The sequence below is a fragment of the Myotis lucifugus genome, unplaced genomic scaffold, assembly GCF_000147115.1.
Source record: "Myotis lucifugus unplaced genomic scaffold, Myoluc2.0 scaffold_99, whole genome shotgun sequence".
Lineage (NCBI taxonomy): Eukaryota > Metazoa > Chordata > Mammalia > Chiroptera > Vespertilionidae > Myotis > Myotis lucifugus.
The window spans coordinates 2,345,317-2,367,420 of NW_005871147.1; the positions used below are offsets into that span (position 1 = coordinate 2,345,317).

General features: G+C 36.0%; 1 protein-coding gene across 12 annotated transcripts in view; it reads left to right on the top strand.

The window, feature by feature from the left end:
- RPS6KB1 (ribosomal protein S6 kinase B1) overlaps window positions 1-22,104 on the top strand; it is a 41,775-nt gene that overhangs the window by 17,534 nt on the left and 2,137 nt on the right. For 7 of the 12 annotated variants that reach the window (XM_023756813.1, XM_023756815.1, XM_023756812.1 and 4 more), the window contains 11 exons: window positions 3,265-3,412; window positions 5,516-5,573; window positions 6,996-7,096; window positions 9,069-9,159; window positions 9,343-9,433; window positions 9,929-10,036; window positions 10,308-10,370; window positions 10,550-10,627; window positions 13,008-13,115; window positions 15,373-15,485; window positions 16,712-16,949. In XM_023756813.1, the coding sequence (XP_023612581.1) occupies window positions 3,265-3,412; window positions 5,516-5,573; window positions 6,996-7,096; window positions 9,069-9,159; window positions 9,343-9,433; window positions 9,929-10,036; window positions 10,308-10,370; window positions 10,550-10,627; window positions 13,008-13,115; window positions 15,373-15,485; window positions 16,712-16,949 (1,197 nt within the window). Of the gene's footprint in view, window positions 1-3,264; window positions 3,413-5,515; window positions 5,574-6,995; window positions 7,097-9,068; window positions 9,160-9,342; window positions 9,434-9,928; window positions 10,037-10,307; window positions 10,371-10,549; window positions 10,628-13,007; window positions 13,116-15,372; window positions 15,486-16,647; window positions 20,588-22,104 lie in introns of those variants that run through there. The other 5 variants (XM_014458732.2, XM_023756818.1, XM_014458731.2 and 2 more) reach the window with 5 other exon arrangements.

Genomic DNA, 22,104 nt, shown 5'->3' on the forward strand with positions numbered 1-22,104 from the left:
CTGTCTGGCTTTCCCATTGAAATAATGTGAGATTAATGATTTTTTAAAAATCTGTAAACCATATTAGGTGTAGAATTGAAGACAGTATAATAATACTTGTTCTAGGAATGTTAAAAGAAATCCTGGTCAAAATTCTTAGAGTAATTCATTCCTTTTGACATGTTGCTTATTCATGCCTGGTAATCAGGGCTGACCATAATTAGTCATAATTATATCTTGAGTGAGGTATGTTTCTGGCACTGGTATCTGTAATGAAAAGAAGAGGTGGTTTTTTCCCCCACTGTTGGTGGGTGGGTGTGGTGTATTGGGAAATCCATAGACTTAATTACTGCTAAATGTCAGGCTTCCTTTTTGGGCCCAGGCATCTAAGACAACTTGCTTGCCTCTCCTTTCACTTAGCTACCACTCCTCCCCACTTTCAGGGTTTTCCTTTCCCCAACCCTAGCTAGAGAACCAGATACTGTCCCAGTCTTTTCTTGGTATGCACGAAAGCTCACAGGAAAAATAATGTAAGAGAAGAGGTTGCTAGGGTTAAGCCCAGAGTTTTAATTCCTAAATCTCTAGGTAAGATGACTATATATGCTCACTTTGAGTTTCTTCCTTCTGATTTTTGTTCGTTTTTATTAATCCTTACCGAGGATATTGAATTTATTGGGATGACATTGGTTAATTGTTTTAAATCATGGCTTCATATTGATATCCCTAATTCCAGTCCAATTTCATAGGGTTCTTCTGCCCTCAGTCCATATTTACATTTCCATTTTTCCATAGTGAGATGCCTAATGGTATTAATAAATTTACTCATTTACTCAGTTGCATGATATATGCAAATAGTTTGAGAATACCAATACTACTAACAACTACAAACCCACTAAATGTGGTTTAAGATTTCTTAAGTACAGCATAGGAACTATATAATAAATAATATTGTGATAACTATGTTAACCAGCTTAACAATAACCCACAACCCTTGGACCAACTGTAATAACTATGTATGATGCCAGGTGGGTACTGGAAATACCAAGAGAAACACTTTGTAAAGTCTATGATTGTCTAACCACTATGCTATACACTTGAAAGTAATGCAAAATAATATTGAATGTAAACTGTAATTGAAAAAGAAAAAAAAGATTTCTTTGCAATTTTTGTTATGCTATATACACACACACACACACACATATATCACTTAAATACCTTTTTATCTACTGTGGTAAGCTTTTTTTTTCCTTGTCAAAACAAGGCCACCAAAAATTAGGTTGCCTCCCTAAAAAAATGGGAAAGAGAGAGGATGTGATAAGCTTTTTAATGTAACATTTGATTAAGTATATGTATTTCTGTTGTATTCACTTTTACTTCTCTCCCTGATCCTTGTTGATTTAATTTTATTTTTGGAATGTATAAAACATTAACATGGTTCAGAATTCATAATCTCCATTTTATAATTATAGTAATATTTGATTTAGATCAGAAAAAAAATGAATGAGAAAACCATTAAGGCATTACTCACAAGGCATATCTCATTTCCTTTCCTACCTTTCTACTGTCATTAGCTTTGGTTTATCTTAGTTATGTTTTATAATTGCAGGTATAAGCAGATATATATATATATTTTTATATATATATATATATATATATATATATATATATATATATATATTTTCTTACTAGAGGCCTGGTGCACGAAATTTGTGCACTCGGGCGGGGGGGGGGGCTGTCCTTCATCCCGGCCTGCGCCCTCTCACAGTCCAGGAGCCCTTGGGGGATGTCCAACTGATGGCTTAGGCCCGCTTCCCATGGGGAGCAGGCCTAAGCATCAGTCGGACATTCTAGTGCTGCCGCAGAGGCGGAAGAGGCTGTGTTGAGCATCTGCCCCCTGGTGGTCAGTGCGTGTCATAGAGACCGGTCATTCGGCCGTTTGGTTGATTTGCATATTAGCCTTTTATTATATAGGATTTCCCCTTTCTTAAACAGAATGGTAGCATACAATGTAAACTGTCATGCCATATATGCTCTTTTGCACCTTGCTTTCATAGAGATGTTTCCATTCTTTGTATAGCTTTTTTACACAATGTGTAACTAGTCCATAGGTTTTCAGCCAATATTTTATGCATGGGCTTTTGGGTTGTTTCTAATGTTTCACTTTTACAAATAATATTGCAACTAATAACCTTCTGTACATGCTTTTTCATGTTGCTGGAGGTGCACCAGAACTTAGTCCTAGAACTTAGACTTAACATGTCCAAAACAATGCATTATTTTTCCTCAAAACTTTTTTCTTCCCTTCCATTCCCCATTATTAAATGACACCATTATCTCTCCTATTACTTAAATAGAAACCACGATATCATGATTTCTTCTCACAGCTAGATAGTCAGCAAGTGCTAATTATGTATCTTTACCCTTTCTTTTTTTTATTTTTAACTTTCGTTTTCTTAGTTACCGGTCTGAGTTCTTGCTTAGTTTACTGTACTGGCCTCCTAACAGCTCTCATTTCATTTCTCCTGTAGAACTCAACATTGTTACTAGAACTGTCTTTCTGAAAGGCAAGTGCTTTTCATTTCCCTTACCTCAACATTTCTCCTCTGCCTCTAAGATAAGATTCAAGCGTGTTTGCTTAGATGCCCAGGCCTTCCATTTCCTGGCCTCCACCTACATCTTCCACCTAATCTCTAACCACTTCTAACCATACTGAACTACTTATAGAGTTGCTAGACACATCTTGTCCTGTCAAGCCTCTTTTGCACTGGGAATGCTTTTTTATATCCTTCACATTTTGTCTTAGTAACTTTTCATGATACAGCTTAGGTACCACCACCTCAAGGAAGACTTCTTGCCAGGTCAGGTGCAATTTCCCTGTTGACCTATAGCACCTTATGCTTACTTCCATTGACTTATCTCTCTTCCCTGAGACTTTGGGCTCCTGTGAGCTAGAGACTCCTTCTGTTAGTTCTGCTTTCTTTATTACAGAGCCTGGAGCATAGTAGACATTCAACAGTTAATGAATATATGAATAAACTTAATCTTTTTACATTTTTTAAAAAGTATCTGTAGGTTTGCATTTACATGTTCACTTCAAAAAATTCAAACAGTGCAGATATATATATATAAGAAGTACATGTCTTCTATTTACATCTTTCTCAATTTCTAGTGGTAACTACAATTAATAGTTTAATATTGGCAAGAAAAGCACAAATTAGATTTTCCATTTACTATAGAATCAAGTGTCTACTGTTTTGTTCTTATAGATCATCTCTTTTCCTTTAGGCAATGATAGTAAGAAATGCTAAAGATACAGCTCATACAAAAGCAGAACGGAATATTCTGGAGGAAGTAAAGCATCCCTTCATTGTGGATTTAATTTATGCCTTTCAGACTGGTGGAAAACTCTACCTCATCCTTGAGTATCTCAGCGGTCAGTACACGCAGTTTGGTGTAATTAATTGCATTTACTCCAGAAACGGGGTCAAAACATCATTTTTCAATGGAAAAAATGCTTTTTCCCAATGTTATCAAATAGCTCTTAAGATTGATGAATACATTGACATAAGGAATTCAGATGTGACCAGGTGTTTCTTTTTGCAGACAAATATGAAGGAAACTTTAAAGAATAAGTTTTTTTCCTCCCATCTGTAAAATTTTATCTTAATTCCTTTGTAACTAGTTACTTAACAAAATAACAAATACGTAATTGATAGTGCCATCAAATTGACTGGGTAAGATACTATAATTGGATAAGATACTATAACTCAAATAAATCATTAAAGTATTTCTTTCTAAACTGAAGTGGAAAACTCACTGACAGTCTTGATTAAGATACTGAGTATTTTTGGAAATTTGTCTTAAAACAAAAATATTTTGGGTTAATGTAGCCTTATTGATAAATTATGCATTTAGATTAGAAATTATCCACATTTTCCAGGGTTTACCACCTCCTAGAAACTACTTGCTCCACATATCATTTCTAGATCACAGCAAACACACACACTTGAGTTTTCTAAAAAATAGAGATTTCCCAATAGCATGTGACATGGAACAGAAAGCTGCAGAATTTAGTAACTTTTTTGTGACATTTGCCAGTTTTCTCTTGTAACTTAATTTTGACATAATTTCATATTTACACAAAAATTTGCAAGAATAGTACATTTCCCACATACCCTTCACCTAAATTCCCCAAGTGTTATCATTTTACCACAATGTTTTGTTTCATCCGTGTCTTTCTCTTTCTCTCTATGTATATGTATATATGTGTGTGTATATATGTGTATATACATACATGAATACATATATACATAGTTCTTTTCTGAACTATTTAAGAGAGTGTTGTAGACATGATTTCCCTTTGCCGCTAAATACTTTAGTGTATATTTTCTAAAATCAATAATAGTATCTTACATAACTATACTAAAATTATTAAAAATAGGAAATTAACATTGACACAGTAATATCTCAGTTTTCTTTAATCTGGAACAGTTCCTTAGTCTTTCTTTGTCTCTCATGACCTTGACATTTTTGACAAGTACAGGCCAGTTATTTTATAGACTCCATCAATTTGTGCTTATCTGATGTTTCCTCAGGATTAGTTTCAGGTTATGCATTTTTGGGAGGACCATCCAAGTGACATTGTTTCCTTCTTCATGTATCAGATCAGGAGGTACATGATATATATATATATATCTTTGTCCCATTACTGTTGATGTTAACTTTGATCACATGTATAAGGTGGTGTCTGCCAGTTTTTATGCTGATGAGGTTTTCCCTTTGTATTTAATAAGTATCATGAGAAGATTTTGAGGTTACTTAAATATCTTGTCTCTCATCAAACTTTTCACATATGGTTTTAGCATCCATTGATTCTTGCCTAAAACAATTAACTCTGATGGTAGTCAAGTGACTTTTCTTATTCCATCATGCCTACTTCATTTGTTATTTGGCATTCAGCTGTAACGAAGAGCTTTCCTGTCCCCTCCATTGAAAAAATTAATTTAAGACTTATTGATCTGTTTGTTGACTTATATCACTGTGGACTCATGGATTCTAAGATTATTCAGTGGGATATAACCCTTTATTATCACTTATTTGGATACTCAAATCGTGCCATGCTTTTTAGAAGGCTGCTGCCAGGTTCGTCTAATTTAAGAGTTATGAGGCATTCGCTAATTTGCAAAGTTGGTTTTAATTATATACTAACATTTATCTACTTACGGGTAAAATGTTAGAGAAGCTTTAATCAAGATTTTTTTTTAACTCAGGTCTGGAATCTATAAAAATTTTTAAGTTCATAGATATAAAACCTAGAATTCTAAAACTTACATATTTCACATAAGAGTGGGAACACTGTTAAAAATAGGATTCTGAGGTCTTAGTTTTAAAACTATAATTTTTAGAACTGTTTCTTATTTTTTAGGCGCTTGATGTCGTTTAATTATGGTTAAAAGGAAAGCACAGACCCTCTCATTAGAAGTGGGTTAGAAATAAAGATTGATTTATTTCTAATGTCTTTTTTGTTTCTTTACAGGAGGAGAATTATTTATGCAGTTAGAAAGAGAGGGAATATTTATGGAAGACACAGCCTGGTAAGTGAAATTTTTGTGGTTGCATGGATTCAGGTAATGTTAAAGCAAAGCCTTATTCCCACTGTGGGCAGCCAAATGACTCAATAAATTGTTCGGGAGCCATTCAGTCACTCAGGACTTAAAGGGGGAGAAGCAGCTTTGGGACTGGGCAGCTTTTGGAGGTCACATCATTCCTTTGCCTTCAGGCCTTGGGTGCAACGCTCTTCACACCAGTTCCTAACAGAACCATTCTCACTGGGGCTTTCTTTCCTTGAATTGGTAAGCTGCCTGCCTTGGTTGTGGGTGAGTTTGATTTTCCAGTGAAACTTTGTGTGTGGAACAATGGAAAGTATCAGCAATCACCACCTTTTTTTAGACTTTTCAGTTCCCAAGGGGCAGTCTTAGGCAGGTGATAAGCCTGCACATATCATCTGTGGATTGATTCTGTGGCCAGGATGGGATCTACCTTCCTATTTCTTCTGCTTCAAATTAAAAATGTGCACATTCTTTTGTGAAATGATAGTACTGGGTAACAATAAATCAGTTTATCCTACACAATAATTGAATAGAAAACACTTAAATGTTTTTTCTACCTTAATTACCAAACTGCATTCCATTGTTTAATTTCAGGCCTTTTCTAACACAGAAGCTGCATTTAAGAGCCTTAGGGATGAAGTGCCCTTTTTTGGAGGAGGCTCTCTGAGCCATGTTGGAGGCTGTTTGGGGTCGTGCTGGCTGTGAAACTGCCTCAGTCCTCTAGGACACACCCTCTCCATCCTGGAGTAATCTGCAGGATTGCAACATTGTTATGCAGCCAGTATTGCAGTGCCTTGTGCTTTTCGAATCCAGACAGGGTTGACTCAGCCCTTTATTCTTTTGAGGTAGATAAATTTGAGTGTCACACAGTTTATAGTTGTGGGCTGTCTGGCAAGAGGGAGGGCAGATACTGTGGGCATGTACTGTGTATAAATATGCAGCTTTATTAAGTAAGGGATGAATGGGCTTCTAAGGATCAGGTTATATATAAGGTATCTTCTCAAACTAAGATTTGCTCTTTGAGAATAACAAAATTCTTATTTCCTATGGGATTTTAAAATTGGGGGTGGGTGGGAGAAATTTGCTTTGATCTGAATGACTATTGGCCTAGTTCCTACACAGACAAAACAAAACATGACCAGTAACAGTTTGGCATATTCTGGATTTCTTAGTAATTTTAGCAATATGTTCTAATGATGAAATAAAATATAGTTTCACGAAAAAAGTGAAACATGTCTTCATGCCTTTTGGCAGCATCTTATGCCATCTCTTTCCCCGATATTCCTCCTGCCACTAATTTGGTCTTTGGTGCATGTCTATTTCTTCCAAGGTTTTTTTGCTCCATACATAAAACTGCTTTGAGTAGATTACTCTTTTTAATTTTTATTAAATCACTTTTGTTTCCAGCTTTTACTTGGCAGAAATTTCCATGGCTTTGGGGCATTTACATCAAAAGGGGATCATCTACAGAGACCTGAAGCCGGAGAATATCATGCTTAATCACCAAGGTGGAGATATACTGTAAACAATTCTATAGTAAATAACCATCTTAAAATCCTCCCACACAGGTCATGGTCATTTTCAAAGCCCCATATTCACATGTCTATTATTATATACATTCTTCCCTCAGAACTTAAATGACGTCATGATACTTGCTGAGATTTAAATATTTAGGTATTTATGGTTGATGAGATTAAAGGGAGTTGAGGATAACTGGCCACTATACTACGTTTTTTTAATTCTTACTCTTTATAGCTTATCATTTTTTAGAAATCCTTACATAAAATGTGGTGCGCCACAGCCAGTCCAAACACAAATTTTAGTTTATTCCTTAAATTGGAAAAGGAATCTAACTTTACATATTGGGTTTTCTTTAATGATGAAAATACATAATTATTAGAAGCAGTACTTTTATATGATAACTTTTATTAATGCTGTAAAAAAGGACAGGCTTAGAATTGAACCAAAATAATTGATGTAGCTTTGGAAATAAAATACTTAGTAGGCATCAGTTTATTCTTGCTGATCAGTTGTAACAACAAACATAAAAATCAGATATTAATATTCTGTACAGCTATAGGGCCTTGATTATAGCCACATGCTGCTGCAGACAGTTTAGTTTATGTGAGAGTAATCTGGGCTGGGTAGACTTGGCAATTCAGTTCACTCACACTACAAAGGAGCAGCCAGCTAACCAGGTTATCTGGGGGGCTGCTGATCCTTAGATGTCTACAAAATGATGCACAAGGTAGTTAACAGTTTAAAATCCTTAGGCAGAAAATGGTGTATGGACAACTGATGCCTGTATAAATGTTTCAAATTGTGCTTCCCACCTTCCTTCCCGCCTCGCCCCCCAATTTTCAGAGAGAGAAGAAAGGAGAGAAAGAGAAATATTGGCCAGTTGCCTCCCATACACACCCTAACTGGAGATTAAACCCGAAACCTGGGCATGTGCCCTGACTGGGAATCGAACCCATGACCTTTTGGTTATGAGACGATGCTCCAACCAATTGAGCCACACTGGTACCTTTCCTTTTTTTTTTTTAAAGGAGATACACTATATTTAACCAAGTACAACATGGGAATATATATATTTCCCTCCCTCCCAGTTCTGCACACATGGATATTGATTCTGAATTATAAAGCAAAGGATAGAATAGGGAAGTGATAGTTAACTTCTTTGATTCATAAGCTTGAGTGTGTCAGGTGGTTCTGTGAAAAGAAAGGTCATGCTTCTTCTCTGTCAGAGTAAAATACACATTTACATTTGAATCAACAGGCCAGTGCCTTTTATTTTTTCTGAAATAAACCTGGAATAGTAGGGTCCCTGGGGTGGTTGAACCACTGGATATCTATGACAGTCCAGTAAAGCTGAACTTGAACTGAAATATTCTTTGTAAGGTGGTGAGTTTATCACTTGCCTGAATCTGAGATGATGGTCCCATGTCATGTAGCAATTTTATTTCTTTTTCTGAACTGGTAGTGTATTGGCAGAATGATTTAATTTGTTATAGTGACTTTCTGAGACCATTTTAAAAGCTGTCGAGTCACAGTAATAAAAGCTACATATTTGAAGTATGAACTGAATTGCCCAGTTATGCCTTTGTTTAAAAGGTGCAGAATGTCTTTATGAGGTCTGTGTGTTTAAACCAGACTTCAAGTTTTCCCAGGAATTACTTTCTCAGGATGGTAGAGGATTCTAGATATAGGTGAAGCTAGTACCTTAGACAAGCCGTTTCACTCTTTTATTCCCCCCCACCCTTGCTATATAGATATTATCATTGGCAAAAAATGAATCTACCCTAACCTTAGAGTTAACATCCCATTTTATGGATGGCACCTTGGTAGTTCTTGATAACTTCAAAAAATTAAAGCAGAAAAAGTTAAATGGAAGGATAGATTATTATCTTGTATGATGTTTAAACACCATCTAAACCTTAGATTTCTCAGAATAACCATGCTATAACCTTTCATTTGCAGGTCATGTGAAACTAACAGACTTTGGACTATGCAAAGAATCTATTCATGATGGAACAGTCACGCACACATTTTGTGGAACAATAGAATACATGTGAGCTGCATGTTGAAAGAAATATAACTGGTTTGGGGGTAATAGCTATCTTTTACCTGGTTTAAGTAGTAGTGTGCTAAATTTTCTGTAGCATCATTTGCTTCATATTTTGTTTTAGAAACTCTTATTCAGATGATATGCAAGTGGGTGAATTTTGGGGGTATATTGTTTTTCTTGTTGTAGGGCCCCTGAAATCTTGATGAGAAGTGGCCACAATCGTGCTGTGGATTGGTGGAGTCTGGGAGCATTAATGTATGACATGCTGACTGGAGCAGTAGGTGCACAGTTAAAAGCTGCATGTGTTATATATTGTCTGTGCTGAGTAATTATTAAATCACTATAGCAAGAGACCTTTCCTGTACGCCTTGAAAATATTACCAATGGAGTTATTTTTTAAAATTTAGCACAAAAAATGCTTTATTAGCAGTAAGTAACATGGGCCCCTGTACTTGTAAATCATTTTCATTTAAATGATCTATGTCATGGAAGTCCTCTGAAATAGATGTAAAATAGATACGGCCCTTATTTTATAAATGGAGAAAGTGAAGCATAAAATTACATAATTACATTATCGCACAAAGTTAATGGTGGAATCTCAGTTCCTTTCAGGACATTGCTATTTCTTCTGTCCTGTTGTTTAAAAACTACAGTCTTTAACAGTCCTCATACATTTCTGACCTCTATGAATAACTGAGTAATTCAGGAAATGGATAATTCTGTTATTTTTATTTTTTATATGCTAATTTTTCTCATTCTTTTCTACTCTTAGCCACCATTCACTGGGGAGAATAGAAAGAAAACAATTGACAAAATCCTCAAATGTAAACTCAATTTGCCTCCCTACCTCACACAAGAAGCCAGAGATCTGCTTAAAAAGGTAGGGTTCTTAAATAGGCACTGAAATCATAAGCCTTAACTACTAGGATTTAAATAGAATTAAATATACATTTTGAATAAGAATCATGCACAGATATTGAATGAAAAAGTCTATAGATTTTGTAGGGAAAGTATAAATTTTTTTAAAGGTTTTATTTTCTTTTTATCCCAAACAATATTTATTTTCCCAAGGCAAAATAGATAAGCAAATTCTATAAAGAAAAATAATCAGTTTGACTAAGTTCATCAGTGTTTTTTCCTTCTCTCTAAAGCTGCTGAAAAGAAATGCTGCTTCTCGTCTGGGAGCTGGTCCTGGGGATGCTGGAGAAGTTCAAGTAGGGACTGGCATGCTTGGTGGTTGGAGGGAAAGATAATGCTAATGTTGTGTATTTGTTAGGTTGTATGTAGTTGCTTACAAGTATTGCTTATTTTGTGATCAGTATGTTCAAGCAGGCAGTGTCAATCCAGTGAAGTCTGCTCCCCTTGACTGTTCTTTCTGCTCTTTTTTTTCTAGGCTCATCCATTCTTCAGACATATTAACTGGGAAGAATTGCTGGCTCGGAAGGTGGAGCCCCCATTTAAACCTCTGTTGGTATGTATACATGAAATCATATGATTTGAGGGACCTGGCACATTTTTAAAATAAAATCTCAGAGCAGTCAAACAATTTTTTTGTTGTTATTTTCAATTCTCACTCGAGGATATTTTTCCATTGATTTTTTAGAGAGAGAGAGAGAGAGAGAGAAACATTGATGTGAGAGACACACATCAATTGGTTGTCTCCCCCATGCACCCCAACCAGTGCCAGGGCTGGAGATTGAGCCTGCAACTGAGGTATGTCCCCTTGACTAGAATCAAACTCCAGACCCTTCAGGCTACCGGCCAATGCTTTATCCACTTAGCTAAACCAGCTAGGGCTCATTTTTTTGTTTTGTTTTATTTTGCTTAATTCAGCTGGAATTTTAAATTTCATTTTCTGAGAATTTTTTTCTTCAGAATGTAGAATATATGTTTTGTAGGATTGCAGCAACCAAGTACCGTAGGCTTGGTGGCTTAAACCATAGAAATTTATTGTGTTACAGTTCTGGAGGCTAGAGATCTGAGATTGAGGTATTGGCAGAGTTGGTTCCTTCTGAAGGCTGTGAGAGAGACTCTGTTCCATGCCTTTCTCCTAACTTCTGGTGGTTTGCTGGCTGTCTTTGGCTTCTTTGGCTTGTAGACACATCACCTCAGTCTCTGTCTTCATGTTCACATGGGATTCTTCTTGTGAGAATGTGCAGGTCTGTGCCCACATTTTCCCTTTTTCTAAGGACACCAGTCATATTGAATTAGGATACTCCCTGCTCCAGTTTGACTTCTTCATAACTAATTATATCTGCAATGGTTTTCACTCCAAATAAGGTCATATTCTGAGTTACTGTGAGAGTTAGAGCTTCAACATATGAGTGTTGCGGGGGCGGGGGCGGGGGGGCATTTCAAACCATAATAATATGTTTATGAGTAAATGAGTTAGTATGTTAGTTCTTGTCTTTCTACCACATCAGAATTAGAAAAAATGGTTTCTTTTTCTATTCTTGGGGTGAAGGTGGAGGATAATGATAATTATTTGGTCCTTGGAGCACAAGGTGACTTGCTTTAAAATTTCAACATATATAATTGTAAGGAGGATAATTAGCCCTCATGTACCAACTGCCCAACCTCAAAAGTTGTCAGGTCATCTTGTTTAAACATAAACATGCTGTCATCACCATTAAAAAGCTGACAATTTCCTTAGTTTTTTTTTTTTCCCCCCTGTTTGTTTCAATAAGGATTCAATCAAGGCCTGTATAATTTTGTTACTGTGGCTCTTAGGTTTCTTCCCATCTATAGATTCCCCCCTCTTAATTCCTCTTTTGAGGATTTATTGGAAAAAACAAGAACACTGGACCATTTGTCCTATAGGGTCCCTCATTTTGATTTTTTTATTTTAACTCAAGGGTGTCATTGACTTTGTTCATCTGTTCCCGGTATTTCTGAAAACTGGTGGTTAGATTTAGATGCAGATCAGATTAAACTTTTGAGGTTGTATATCTTGATCGGGAGACTTAGGGGTCATTGGTCATTGTCTACATCACTGGTTCTCAGCCAGGGTCAGTATGGCAATATCTGGAACAGGTTATCACAACTTGGGAAGGGGATGCTACTAGTACCTAGGAGTAGAAGCTAGAGATGCTCCAAATATTCTATAATGCACAGGACAGCCCTCTATAAGAATTGAGGCCCAAAGTATCAATAGTGCTGAGGTTGGGAAACTTGCCTAGTTCCAGGATTTCATTAGGGGTTTGTAAAATTGTTTTACTATAATATTGTTATTCATTCTTTACTTATTAGCTGGAATTCTTCCATAAAAAGAAACTCTTTACAGCAGTTGCTTGGTTACCTGAGGTACAGTTCATACAGGAGAAGCAGAATATGTGGCCTTTTTCAAAATAATGAATTAGTTTCCTAACATCTTCCAAATTGACCAAAGAATTATGTGATTTTTAAATGTAGTGCAGTAATGAACTCATGTCTTTTAACATATTTGTGTTTCACCTGGCCTGTGTGGCTCAGTGTTTGAGTGTCGACCTATGAACCAAGAGGTCATGGTTTGATTCCTGGAAGGGCACATGCCTGGGTTGTGGGCTCAATCTCCAGTATGGGGTGTACAGGAGGCAGCCAATCAATGATTCTCTCTCATCATTGATGTTTCTATCTCTCTCTCTCTCTTCCTTCCTCTCTGAATTCAATAAAAATGTATTTTAAAAAATAATAACATATTTGTGTTTTAATCTATTGCAGTTTTTTTTAATTGGTGTTCAGCTTTTGAGATTTAAGATTTTTTGTTTTAAAAGACACAACCACATACTCTGATGTACCAGTAAGAATGCTGTAATGCATTTGATTTGTATAATATAGACTACTTACCATTTTCTAATCATTTTTTTATAAAGCAATCTGAAGAGGATGTGAGTCAGTTTGATTCAAAGTTTACACGTCAGACACCTGTTGACAGCCCAGATGACTCGACTCTCAGTGAAAGTGCCAACCAGGTCTTTCTGGTAAGTGACAGAATTTCCATGTAGGCATAGGAAATTTAAGTATGAGGATGGGCCCTTTTCAATAAAAAAAATTCAATTTGCTTGCTTTGCAGTTTCATGTAGATAACCCGAGGTGCTATTTTTTAAAGTTATCCCCTTAATAACTTATTGATGTTAGAAAATTGATTCTCATAATCCAACATTCTATTTTAGCAATTAGAGTAGGAGAGTATGTTCGGTTTTCAGAGTGTCTGATTCCTTTTTGGATAGGCCACTGACTTAAGATGATATTTGGCTCAGCAGATCAACCGAAAGCGACAGCTATAGTAGTAGGAAAAGAGCTCATTGTAACTATTTTATTCCTGAAACAGACTTTTGGTACTCTTCACATAAGTCTAAAGGGGATTTTTAACCTATTAATTGTGACTATTTGACATCAAAATATATAGGTTCATATATGATAGTTAATAGATTAATCTTTTTTTTATTTTTATGGATTTCAGAGAAGGAGAGGGAGAGAGAGATAGAAACATCAATGATGAGGGAGAATCATTGATCGGCTGCCTCCTGCACACCCCCTACTGGGGATCTAGCCCGCAACTCAGGCATGTGCCCTTGACTGAAATCGAACCCGGGACCCTTCAGTCCTCAGGCTGACGCTCTATCCACTGAGCCAAACTAGCTAGGACTAGATTAATCTTTATTGATAAAGTGTATTGATTTATACCTTGTCTCAGAAAAGCAAAGCTTTTAGATTTTGATAAACAAAAATGATTATATCTGATACCCATCATTGCATATTATTTTGCCTAAGTATCATGTATGCTTATGTTTATTTTATTACTAAAGTGTAACATGAACATCTACGTCTTTCCTTTTTTGTTATCCTTTGTCATTTCATTTTGGACCACCTTTAGAGGGAATGGAATATGGGAAAAGCAATCATTTGGAAGTTGGTTTTTTCCCTGTTTGTTTCCAAGTTCACTGAATTTGTCACTCAATTATCCAACTTTTTTTTGTACCGCTCATGCTCACAGTATTAACACAAAGTAATGTACATTTTGGGGTGGAGGTTAAGTTCTAAAGGTAGCATGGAGTACAAAAATTGTGTATATTCAAAATTAATCTTTTTTTGTTGTTGTTAATCTTCACCAGAGAATATTTTTTCCATTGATTATTTATTTATTTATTTTAGAGTGAAAGGGAGGGAGGGTGAGAGACTGAGAGATAGAAACAGATGAGAGAGAAACATCATTGATCGACTGCCTCCTGCACACCCCCTAGGTATGTGCCCTGACAGGGAATTGAACCATGACCTCTGGTTCCTAGGTCTACGCTCAACCACTGTGCCACACTGGCCAGGCTAAAGTAGCTCTCCTTAAAAAATTAACAAGAAATAGTTACATTCACTTACCTGGAGATTGGAGTTGTAGCAACTTCAGTTCGATAAGTTCCTATCACAGAATTAAAGGAAATTCAAAGATGATCAAGGCACAGCCTAGTCCTCTTTAGCTCACTAGAACATGCCAGAAAATGTCCTCTGAAGTCCATACGTGGCTATCACAAAGTGTATGCTTTACAGAACTTTATTAAATCTTTTTATTTGTAACTCAACACTGATTCATAGGTGACTGGAATAATAAATAGAGGAGGACTGATTGTTAAAGAGATGAACATTGACAGCAAGAGAAATGACAGTTGATAGCCTAATAGCAAGATCCGAGAAAGAAAAGCTAATAAAACTGCATATTGCCAATTACAATTGAGAGTTTTCACAATGCTGACACTTATTTATTCATCAAGAAACTACCAAATCTATCTGATCACTGGGGTAAAACCAGAAAAATCACATGTGCTAAGTTAGAGAATTCTATTTTTATTTTGGCCTAATAATGAGAAACTGTTTTGGGGGGTGATAATCTTAGGTGCTTATATGCATGTGGCTAGAAACACTAGAATTTTCTTTGCATTTCTCTTGGTATTTACATCTTAATATGGAGCTTACATTTACCTGTTTTGTTCTACTCCTTTCAGTAGAGTGGAATTTTGTTTGCTGGCATATGGGGCTCAATAGAATTCTTTCTTGAGGTCTGTGCCTCAAGAAATGGCTGGAAAAAAGTTAACAGGTGTGAAGTGAGATTAAGCGATTGGAGAGTATATAGATTAATGATTTTAGGGATGCATAATTGTTGTGATGGTATGTTAGAGACTGAACAATCACATTTTCTTGATGTGTATGACAAATGACCTTCTGTCGTCCACTATTACTATCTTTCAGGGTTTTACATACGTGGCTCCATCTGTACTTGAAAGCGTGAAAGAAAAGTTTTCCTTTGAACCAAAAATCCGATCACCTCGAAGATTTATTGGCAGCCCACGAACACCTGTCAGGTATTGAGACTTTGTTACTTTCATCTTTCTTTTTTTTTTTTTTTTTTAAACCTAGAAGAGCATTGTTTATGAAATTTATGCCAAGTTACATTTAATGAAAGACCTGGCCTCATATTCTCTTTGATTGACATATGCACAGCATCTATCTATACCTTCTTATATTATAAGTGACTAGTCTGTACTAATCTCTGATAATCAGTTATATACCTTCCCTCCTAAAAGTAAGCAGCTGTCCTCTTTACCCATTCATTCAACATCTGTTGTGTGCCAGGAGCTCTGCTGCATGCTGGGGCACATGATTAACATAGGAATTGTCCTTGATGAAGTTTATAATTTAGTGAGAGGGAGTCACAGTAAGCTAGTGGTTCTCAACCTTCTGGCCCTTTAAATACAGTTCCTCATGTTGTCACCCAACCATAAAATTATTTTCGTTGCTACTTCATAACTGTAATGTTGCTACTGTTATGAATCGTAATGTAAATATCTGATATGCAGGATGGTCTTAGGCGACCCCTGTGAAAGGGTCGTTCGACCGCCAAAGGGGTCGCAACCCACAGGTTGAGAACCGCTGCAGTAAGCAAGGAAATACAAGAAATACGTAATTGCGAGTAGTACCAAGTGCCATATGGGGGTGGAGGGAAGAATGTGTTGGTAGAGAGCAAAGAATAACAAGGGGGCACGTATTCATGGTGGTGAGAGAAAGGCCTCCCTGGTGAAGTAAGTCTAAGAATGAAGAGAAAGAGCCAGCCATACAAAAAATAAAAATACAAGGTGTAACAGGTAGAACAACAACTTGTGCAAAAGCCTTAAGGGAGGAAAAAACATGACCTTTTTTGGGAAATGAAAGGGAGGTCAGTGTTCCTGAAGTGTGGTGAGTGAGGAATAGAATGGCAAAGTTTTAGAGAAGTATTTTATTTTAAATGCAATGGGAAGCTGTTTTAAGTGGGGAAGTAATATGTGTTGTTTTGAAAAAACAACAACTACTACTACTAAGTATCATTGAGTGTTTTACTGGGGCAATTGTAAAGATAAAGAGACTAGTTGGGAAACTGGCCGTTAGTCTAGGGGAGATAATTCAACTTTTGCTTTTGTGCTGATCCACACAAAAATAAAATTAAATGAAAATAAATGTCTTATTTCCCCCCTCCCTTTAAATGCAAAGGAAAGTTTTTTTTGTTGAGATGATCCGTAAGACAAATGAATGATAGCTCTTCCTTGTCTTAAAGCCCAGTCAAGTTTTCTCCTGGGGATTTCTGGGGAAGAGGTGCTTCAGCCAGCACAGCAAATCCTCAGACGCCGGTGGAATACCCAATGGAAACAAGTGGAATAGAGCAGATGGATGTGACGATGAGTGGGGAAGCTTCAGCCCCACTTCCAATACGACAGCCGAACTCCGGGCCATACAAAAAACAAGCTTTTCCCATGATCTCCAAACGACCAGAGCACCTGCGTATGAATCTATGACAGAGCAATGCTTTTAATGAATTTAAGGCAAAAAAAGGTGGGGAGAGGATTTATGATTATCCTTCAGGGTGAAACAAGAAGACTGAAAATGACAGTCTCGAAGAGTCAGTGTCGTTACATAGAACACTTTGGACAGAGGAAAAATAAACCTGGATTTTTAAAAATCAATCAATGGTGCAAAAAAAAAAATAACTTAAGCAAAATAGTATTGCAGAACTCCGAGGCACATCAATTAATTGATTCCTAGCAACATCTTCTCAACATTATCAAGGATTTTCATGTTGATGGCTCAAAACTGACAGTATTAAGGATAGGATGTTGCTTTTGAATCACTGTTGAGTTCTGATTTGTGTCAAGGAAGGGTTATCCTTTCACTAGGCAAAGTATGAAATTGCCTGTCATACTTGCAACCAAGGACAAATTAGCATGCAAGCTTGGTCAAACTTTTCCAGCAACATGGAATCAAAGACAAACTTATCAATTGATGTTTTACGTGCAAACAACCCGAATCTTTTTTTTATATAAATATATATTTTTCAAATAGACTTTTGATTCAGCTCATCATGGAAAACATCCCAAACTTCAAATCCGAAATTTTTGGTTGGTGTGAAGAAAGATAGACAAGTTCTGTTTCTTCTCTTGGTGAAATAATAAAAATGCAAATGAATCATTGTTAACCACAGCTGTGGCTCGTTTGAGGGATTGGGGTGGACCTGAGGTTTATTTTCAGTAACCCAGCTGCAACACCTATCTGTAATACTAGAAAAAATATATATTTAATCATTTCTATTTGCAGTACTGTTACGTGCTAAGCTTAACTGGAAGCCTTGGAATGGGCATATGTAGTATGTCCTACATTTCATCCTTGTCCTGGGCCTGCATTGCACTTGGAAACATAGCGCCACCTGTTCTTATACCAGTATTTGGTTCAAGACACCAAATGTTTTCAGCCTGTGGCTGAAGGAGGACAGAAGAGAGTCAGGATAAAATGCATATTGAGGGCGGCAAAGTGAGGGAGATTCAGGGAAGAGGGTGTTGCCATAGTCCACTCTCTATGTCTAATCTCTTCACAGCAAATTGGTAAGGTTTTAAGTTTTACTTTTTACTGTTTTTGCTGTCTACCTTCCTTACATTTTTTCCCCTCAACAGTTTTCAAAGGAAAAAAGGTTCTTTTCTCCTGTACTGGGGCTACATTTTTTTATTGTAAAAATATTTGATGGCCTTTTGATGAATGTCTTCCACGGTGAATAAGAAAACTTAGTGGCTTAATTTAGGAAATATGCTAACAAGACACTATGTTTTTGAAATTGTAACAAAATCTACATAAGTGATTTACTGGTACAAAGAATAAAAATAAAGGTAACTTTACCTTTCTTAAATACTTCCTGCCTTAAAGAGAGCATTTCCATGACTTTAGCTGGTGAAAGGGTTTAATATCTGCAGAGCTTTATGAAAATATATTTCAGTGCATACTGGTATAGATGATCATGCAGTTGCAGTTGAGTCTTACTACCCTTTTTTTGTCTTTTATAATGTCCTAGTCTGAGTGTGCAAAGTCAATTTGTAATATTTTGCAACCCTACAATTCTTTTTGAATAGATGCTGCTTGCTATGTTCTCCAAACCTTTTTGAGCCATAGGATCCAAGCCATAAAATTCTTTATGCATGTTGAATTCAGTTAGAAAAGAGCAAAGCTTTGCTTATTTAAATGGCAATTCAAGTGAGATGAGATGATTTTGCTTAATGGCATTAAGCAAAAACAGATCCATGAAAAATTATTGGAAATATACCTTTTCAATTGTGGCAATAAATGAAAGAATTGATAATAGTTCATCTTTGAACAGAAAGCTGTTTTGTTTTTGTTTTTTAAATCACTCCCTGTAATCCCCCCTTTCCCATTATTGCAGTAGCCTACTGAGTACTTTATAACTGTAGCTAATAAATTAGAAGATACAAATAATGATAAGGCAGAAATTGTACTTAAAGTGCAGATATTTGTTCTCTGACAGTTTATGATGTCTGGAAAAACAAACCCCAAAAAGCTATGGTGATATGTATAGACTCTATTTCAGACAGCATATGGCTTGTGATACTTTGATATTTTTTTTCAAATATATTTACTAACTGTAGTGTTGACTGCCTGACCAAATTCCAGCAAAACTTTTACACCAAAATATTCCTCATCAGTCCTACTTGCTACTAACATATGCACTGTGATAGGCTGGCTATAAATACCCCATAGTTAAACCATTTTCATAATTAGTACTGCCAGCAATAGTGGCAAACTGCAACTTTTCTGCATAAAAAGCATTAATTGCACATCTGCCATCTATACAAATACAATTTTCCAAGTTAACATTAGGGGAAATTAATTTCCTATGCTGTGGCAGGTTTATTAAGAAATTGTTTCATTAAAAGGATATCCCTGCTAAGACTGTGAAAACATGTCACGTGCCACATTAGTGTCACAGACAGAAAGCACACACCTATGCAATATGGCTTACCCTATATTTATTTGTAAAAATCCAAGCATAGTTTAAAATATATTATGTCAATATTACTAGTCTTGAGTTTCTAAGAGGGTTCTTTATGATTCTTCCAGGTAAGTGTATAAAAGAGATTAAGTGCTTTTTTTGTTTCATCACCTGATTATTTTCTTTAAAGTCAGTTATTACAGGATATTTTTTAATTTTATATACATGCTGTTTTTTAATTCAAATATAGTCACTGAGAACGAAGTTTACTAATTCTGATTTTATAAGGTTTGTAGCATTACAGAATAAACTGGGATTTATAAACCAGCTGTGATTAACAATGTAAAGTATTAATTATTGAACTTGAACCAGATTTTTTAGAAAATTACATTCTTTTCCCCTTTATGGTCTTAACTACTTTGAATCCTTCAAGAAGGATTTTTCCATGCTGTTGTTTTTTTGAGATAGAAGATAATGAGGGTAGGGTGGGGGAAGAATGCATGTATGATGCTCCATAAATTCAACATTCTTTAAGTAATATATGATTATAAAGAAGATACATCTTCAATAGTGTTAATATACTGAGCCTTGGATTTTTATATTTAATATAGGACCTAACTATTTTGGTAACTGAGTCATATGGTTCCTAGCTTACAAGGGCTAGATCTAAGATTATTCCCATGAGAAATGTTGAATTTATGAAAAATGGATTTTGAGGCTTTGAAAATGGTTCATTTCTCAAATAAGTAACACCAATGTCCAAACATTTACCTTTTTTCATAGGCATAGACTCTAGGCAAGCTGGACAAACCAATCATAAAAGTATTTGTCACACCATGTCCTGTAGTCTCTTGCTGGTTAATATAAAACTTTTATTGTGTGATTCTTAATTTACCACTACAGCACAAGTATTATCTCAGTGGATTATCTGAAGTAATACCTGAAAGATGGGTTCATCTGTGTTTGCTCTTTAAATTTATTTTTTTTTCCTATCCCAAGTTGGCTTTGCATCTATCAGAGTAAATAAATTCTTCAGCTGCCTTATTAGGAGTGCTATGAGGGTAACACCTTTCTGCTTTTCATCTTGTATTTAGTTTACTGTATTAAGTATTTGATTTCAGAATGAATGAATGTAAATAGAAATTAAATGCAAATTTGAATGAACAGAATATAGAAGTGATTTCTTTATTATCCTAAGATAGGAAGAAATAACTATCAGGTGCACAAATGGTTTCAATAAGTTTTTTCATTAACATGCCAGATATGTTCAGGTTCTCATATTTAATTAATTACAGTTGACCCTTGAACAACAATGGATTTGAACTGCACATGTCCACTTACTTACATGCAGAATTTTTTTCAGTAAATACATTTGGCCCTCTGTATCCATGATGCGAAGGGCCAGGTGTGGAGTCAAAAGTTGTATGTGGATTTTGACTGGGAGGATTGTTGGTGCCCCCAATCCTCACATTGTTCAAGGATTAACTTTATTATATATGTGAGGAATGAGTTATAAAACTGTTTCTGCTGAGAAATTGAAGCTACTTAAATACATAACGAATTTTAGTACTAGTGTTATATATTAGATGTTACACGTCTATGATTTTCCAAGTTGAATTGGTTGCTTACTTTTTAAAAAGTTGATGTGAAAAGTTATGTAAAAGCTACTTTTACATAAAAACACTAGGAAGACTTTATGCTAACAGTCAACAGTTTGTTCAGCTACACTTGTCAACTACATTTGATTATTTGATGCATCGACACAAAATAATGTGCACAAATCTGTTTTTAACTGCCGTAATTAGTATACATGGATAGTTTTGTATGTCACTTTTAAAAAAATATAATTTTTTATTTCAGAGAGGAAGGGAGAGAGAGAGAGAAACATCAGTGATGAGAATCATTCATCGGCTGCTTCCTGCACTCCCCACACTGGGGATCAAGCCCCAACCCAGGCATGTGCCCTTGACTGGAATTGAACCCAGGACCTTTTAGGAGTGCAGGCTGACGCCCCATTCACTGAGCAAACCAGTGAGAGCTAAATCACTTTTTATTTATTCGGCAGTTCTATCACACTTGCCAAGATGATTTCTCTATAGAAGTTCTCAAACTGATGTGACTTTTTAATAAAACATAGTAGTGTCTCTTTTTAAAATGTTTTTATTGATTTCATAGAGAGGAAGAGGGAGAGAGAAAGAAAGATCAGTGGGAGAGAATCATTGATTGGCTGCCTCCTTCACATCCCCTATTGGGGATCGAGACTGAAACCTGACTGGGAATCAAACAGTGACCTCCTGGTTTACAGGTTGACACTCAACTACTAAGCCACACTGGCTGGGCTGTAGTGACTCTTAATGCTAATTAAACAATTTTTCAGAAGAGGCGATCTGAATTCACAAAATGCATGGGTTTTTGAATCTATTCCCCTGTTTTTGAGGTGAAGGAATAGAAGTAGAGAAATGTTTCCAGTTCATCAGTATTGTTAGTGGATGGGATATGTCTCCTATGACATTTCCCCCCTTTTAAATTCAGATGTGAAATGCTCTGTTGTTTAAAAAACAGAAACAAAAACCCCACTATCCACCGGGGACCTCCTTTGTTATTAAATCATATTAAAAAACAAAGTTATCCATCTATATATATATAAAATCCTAAGCTACCAGTTGACCATTTGACCAGTC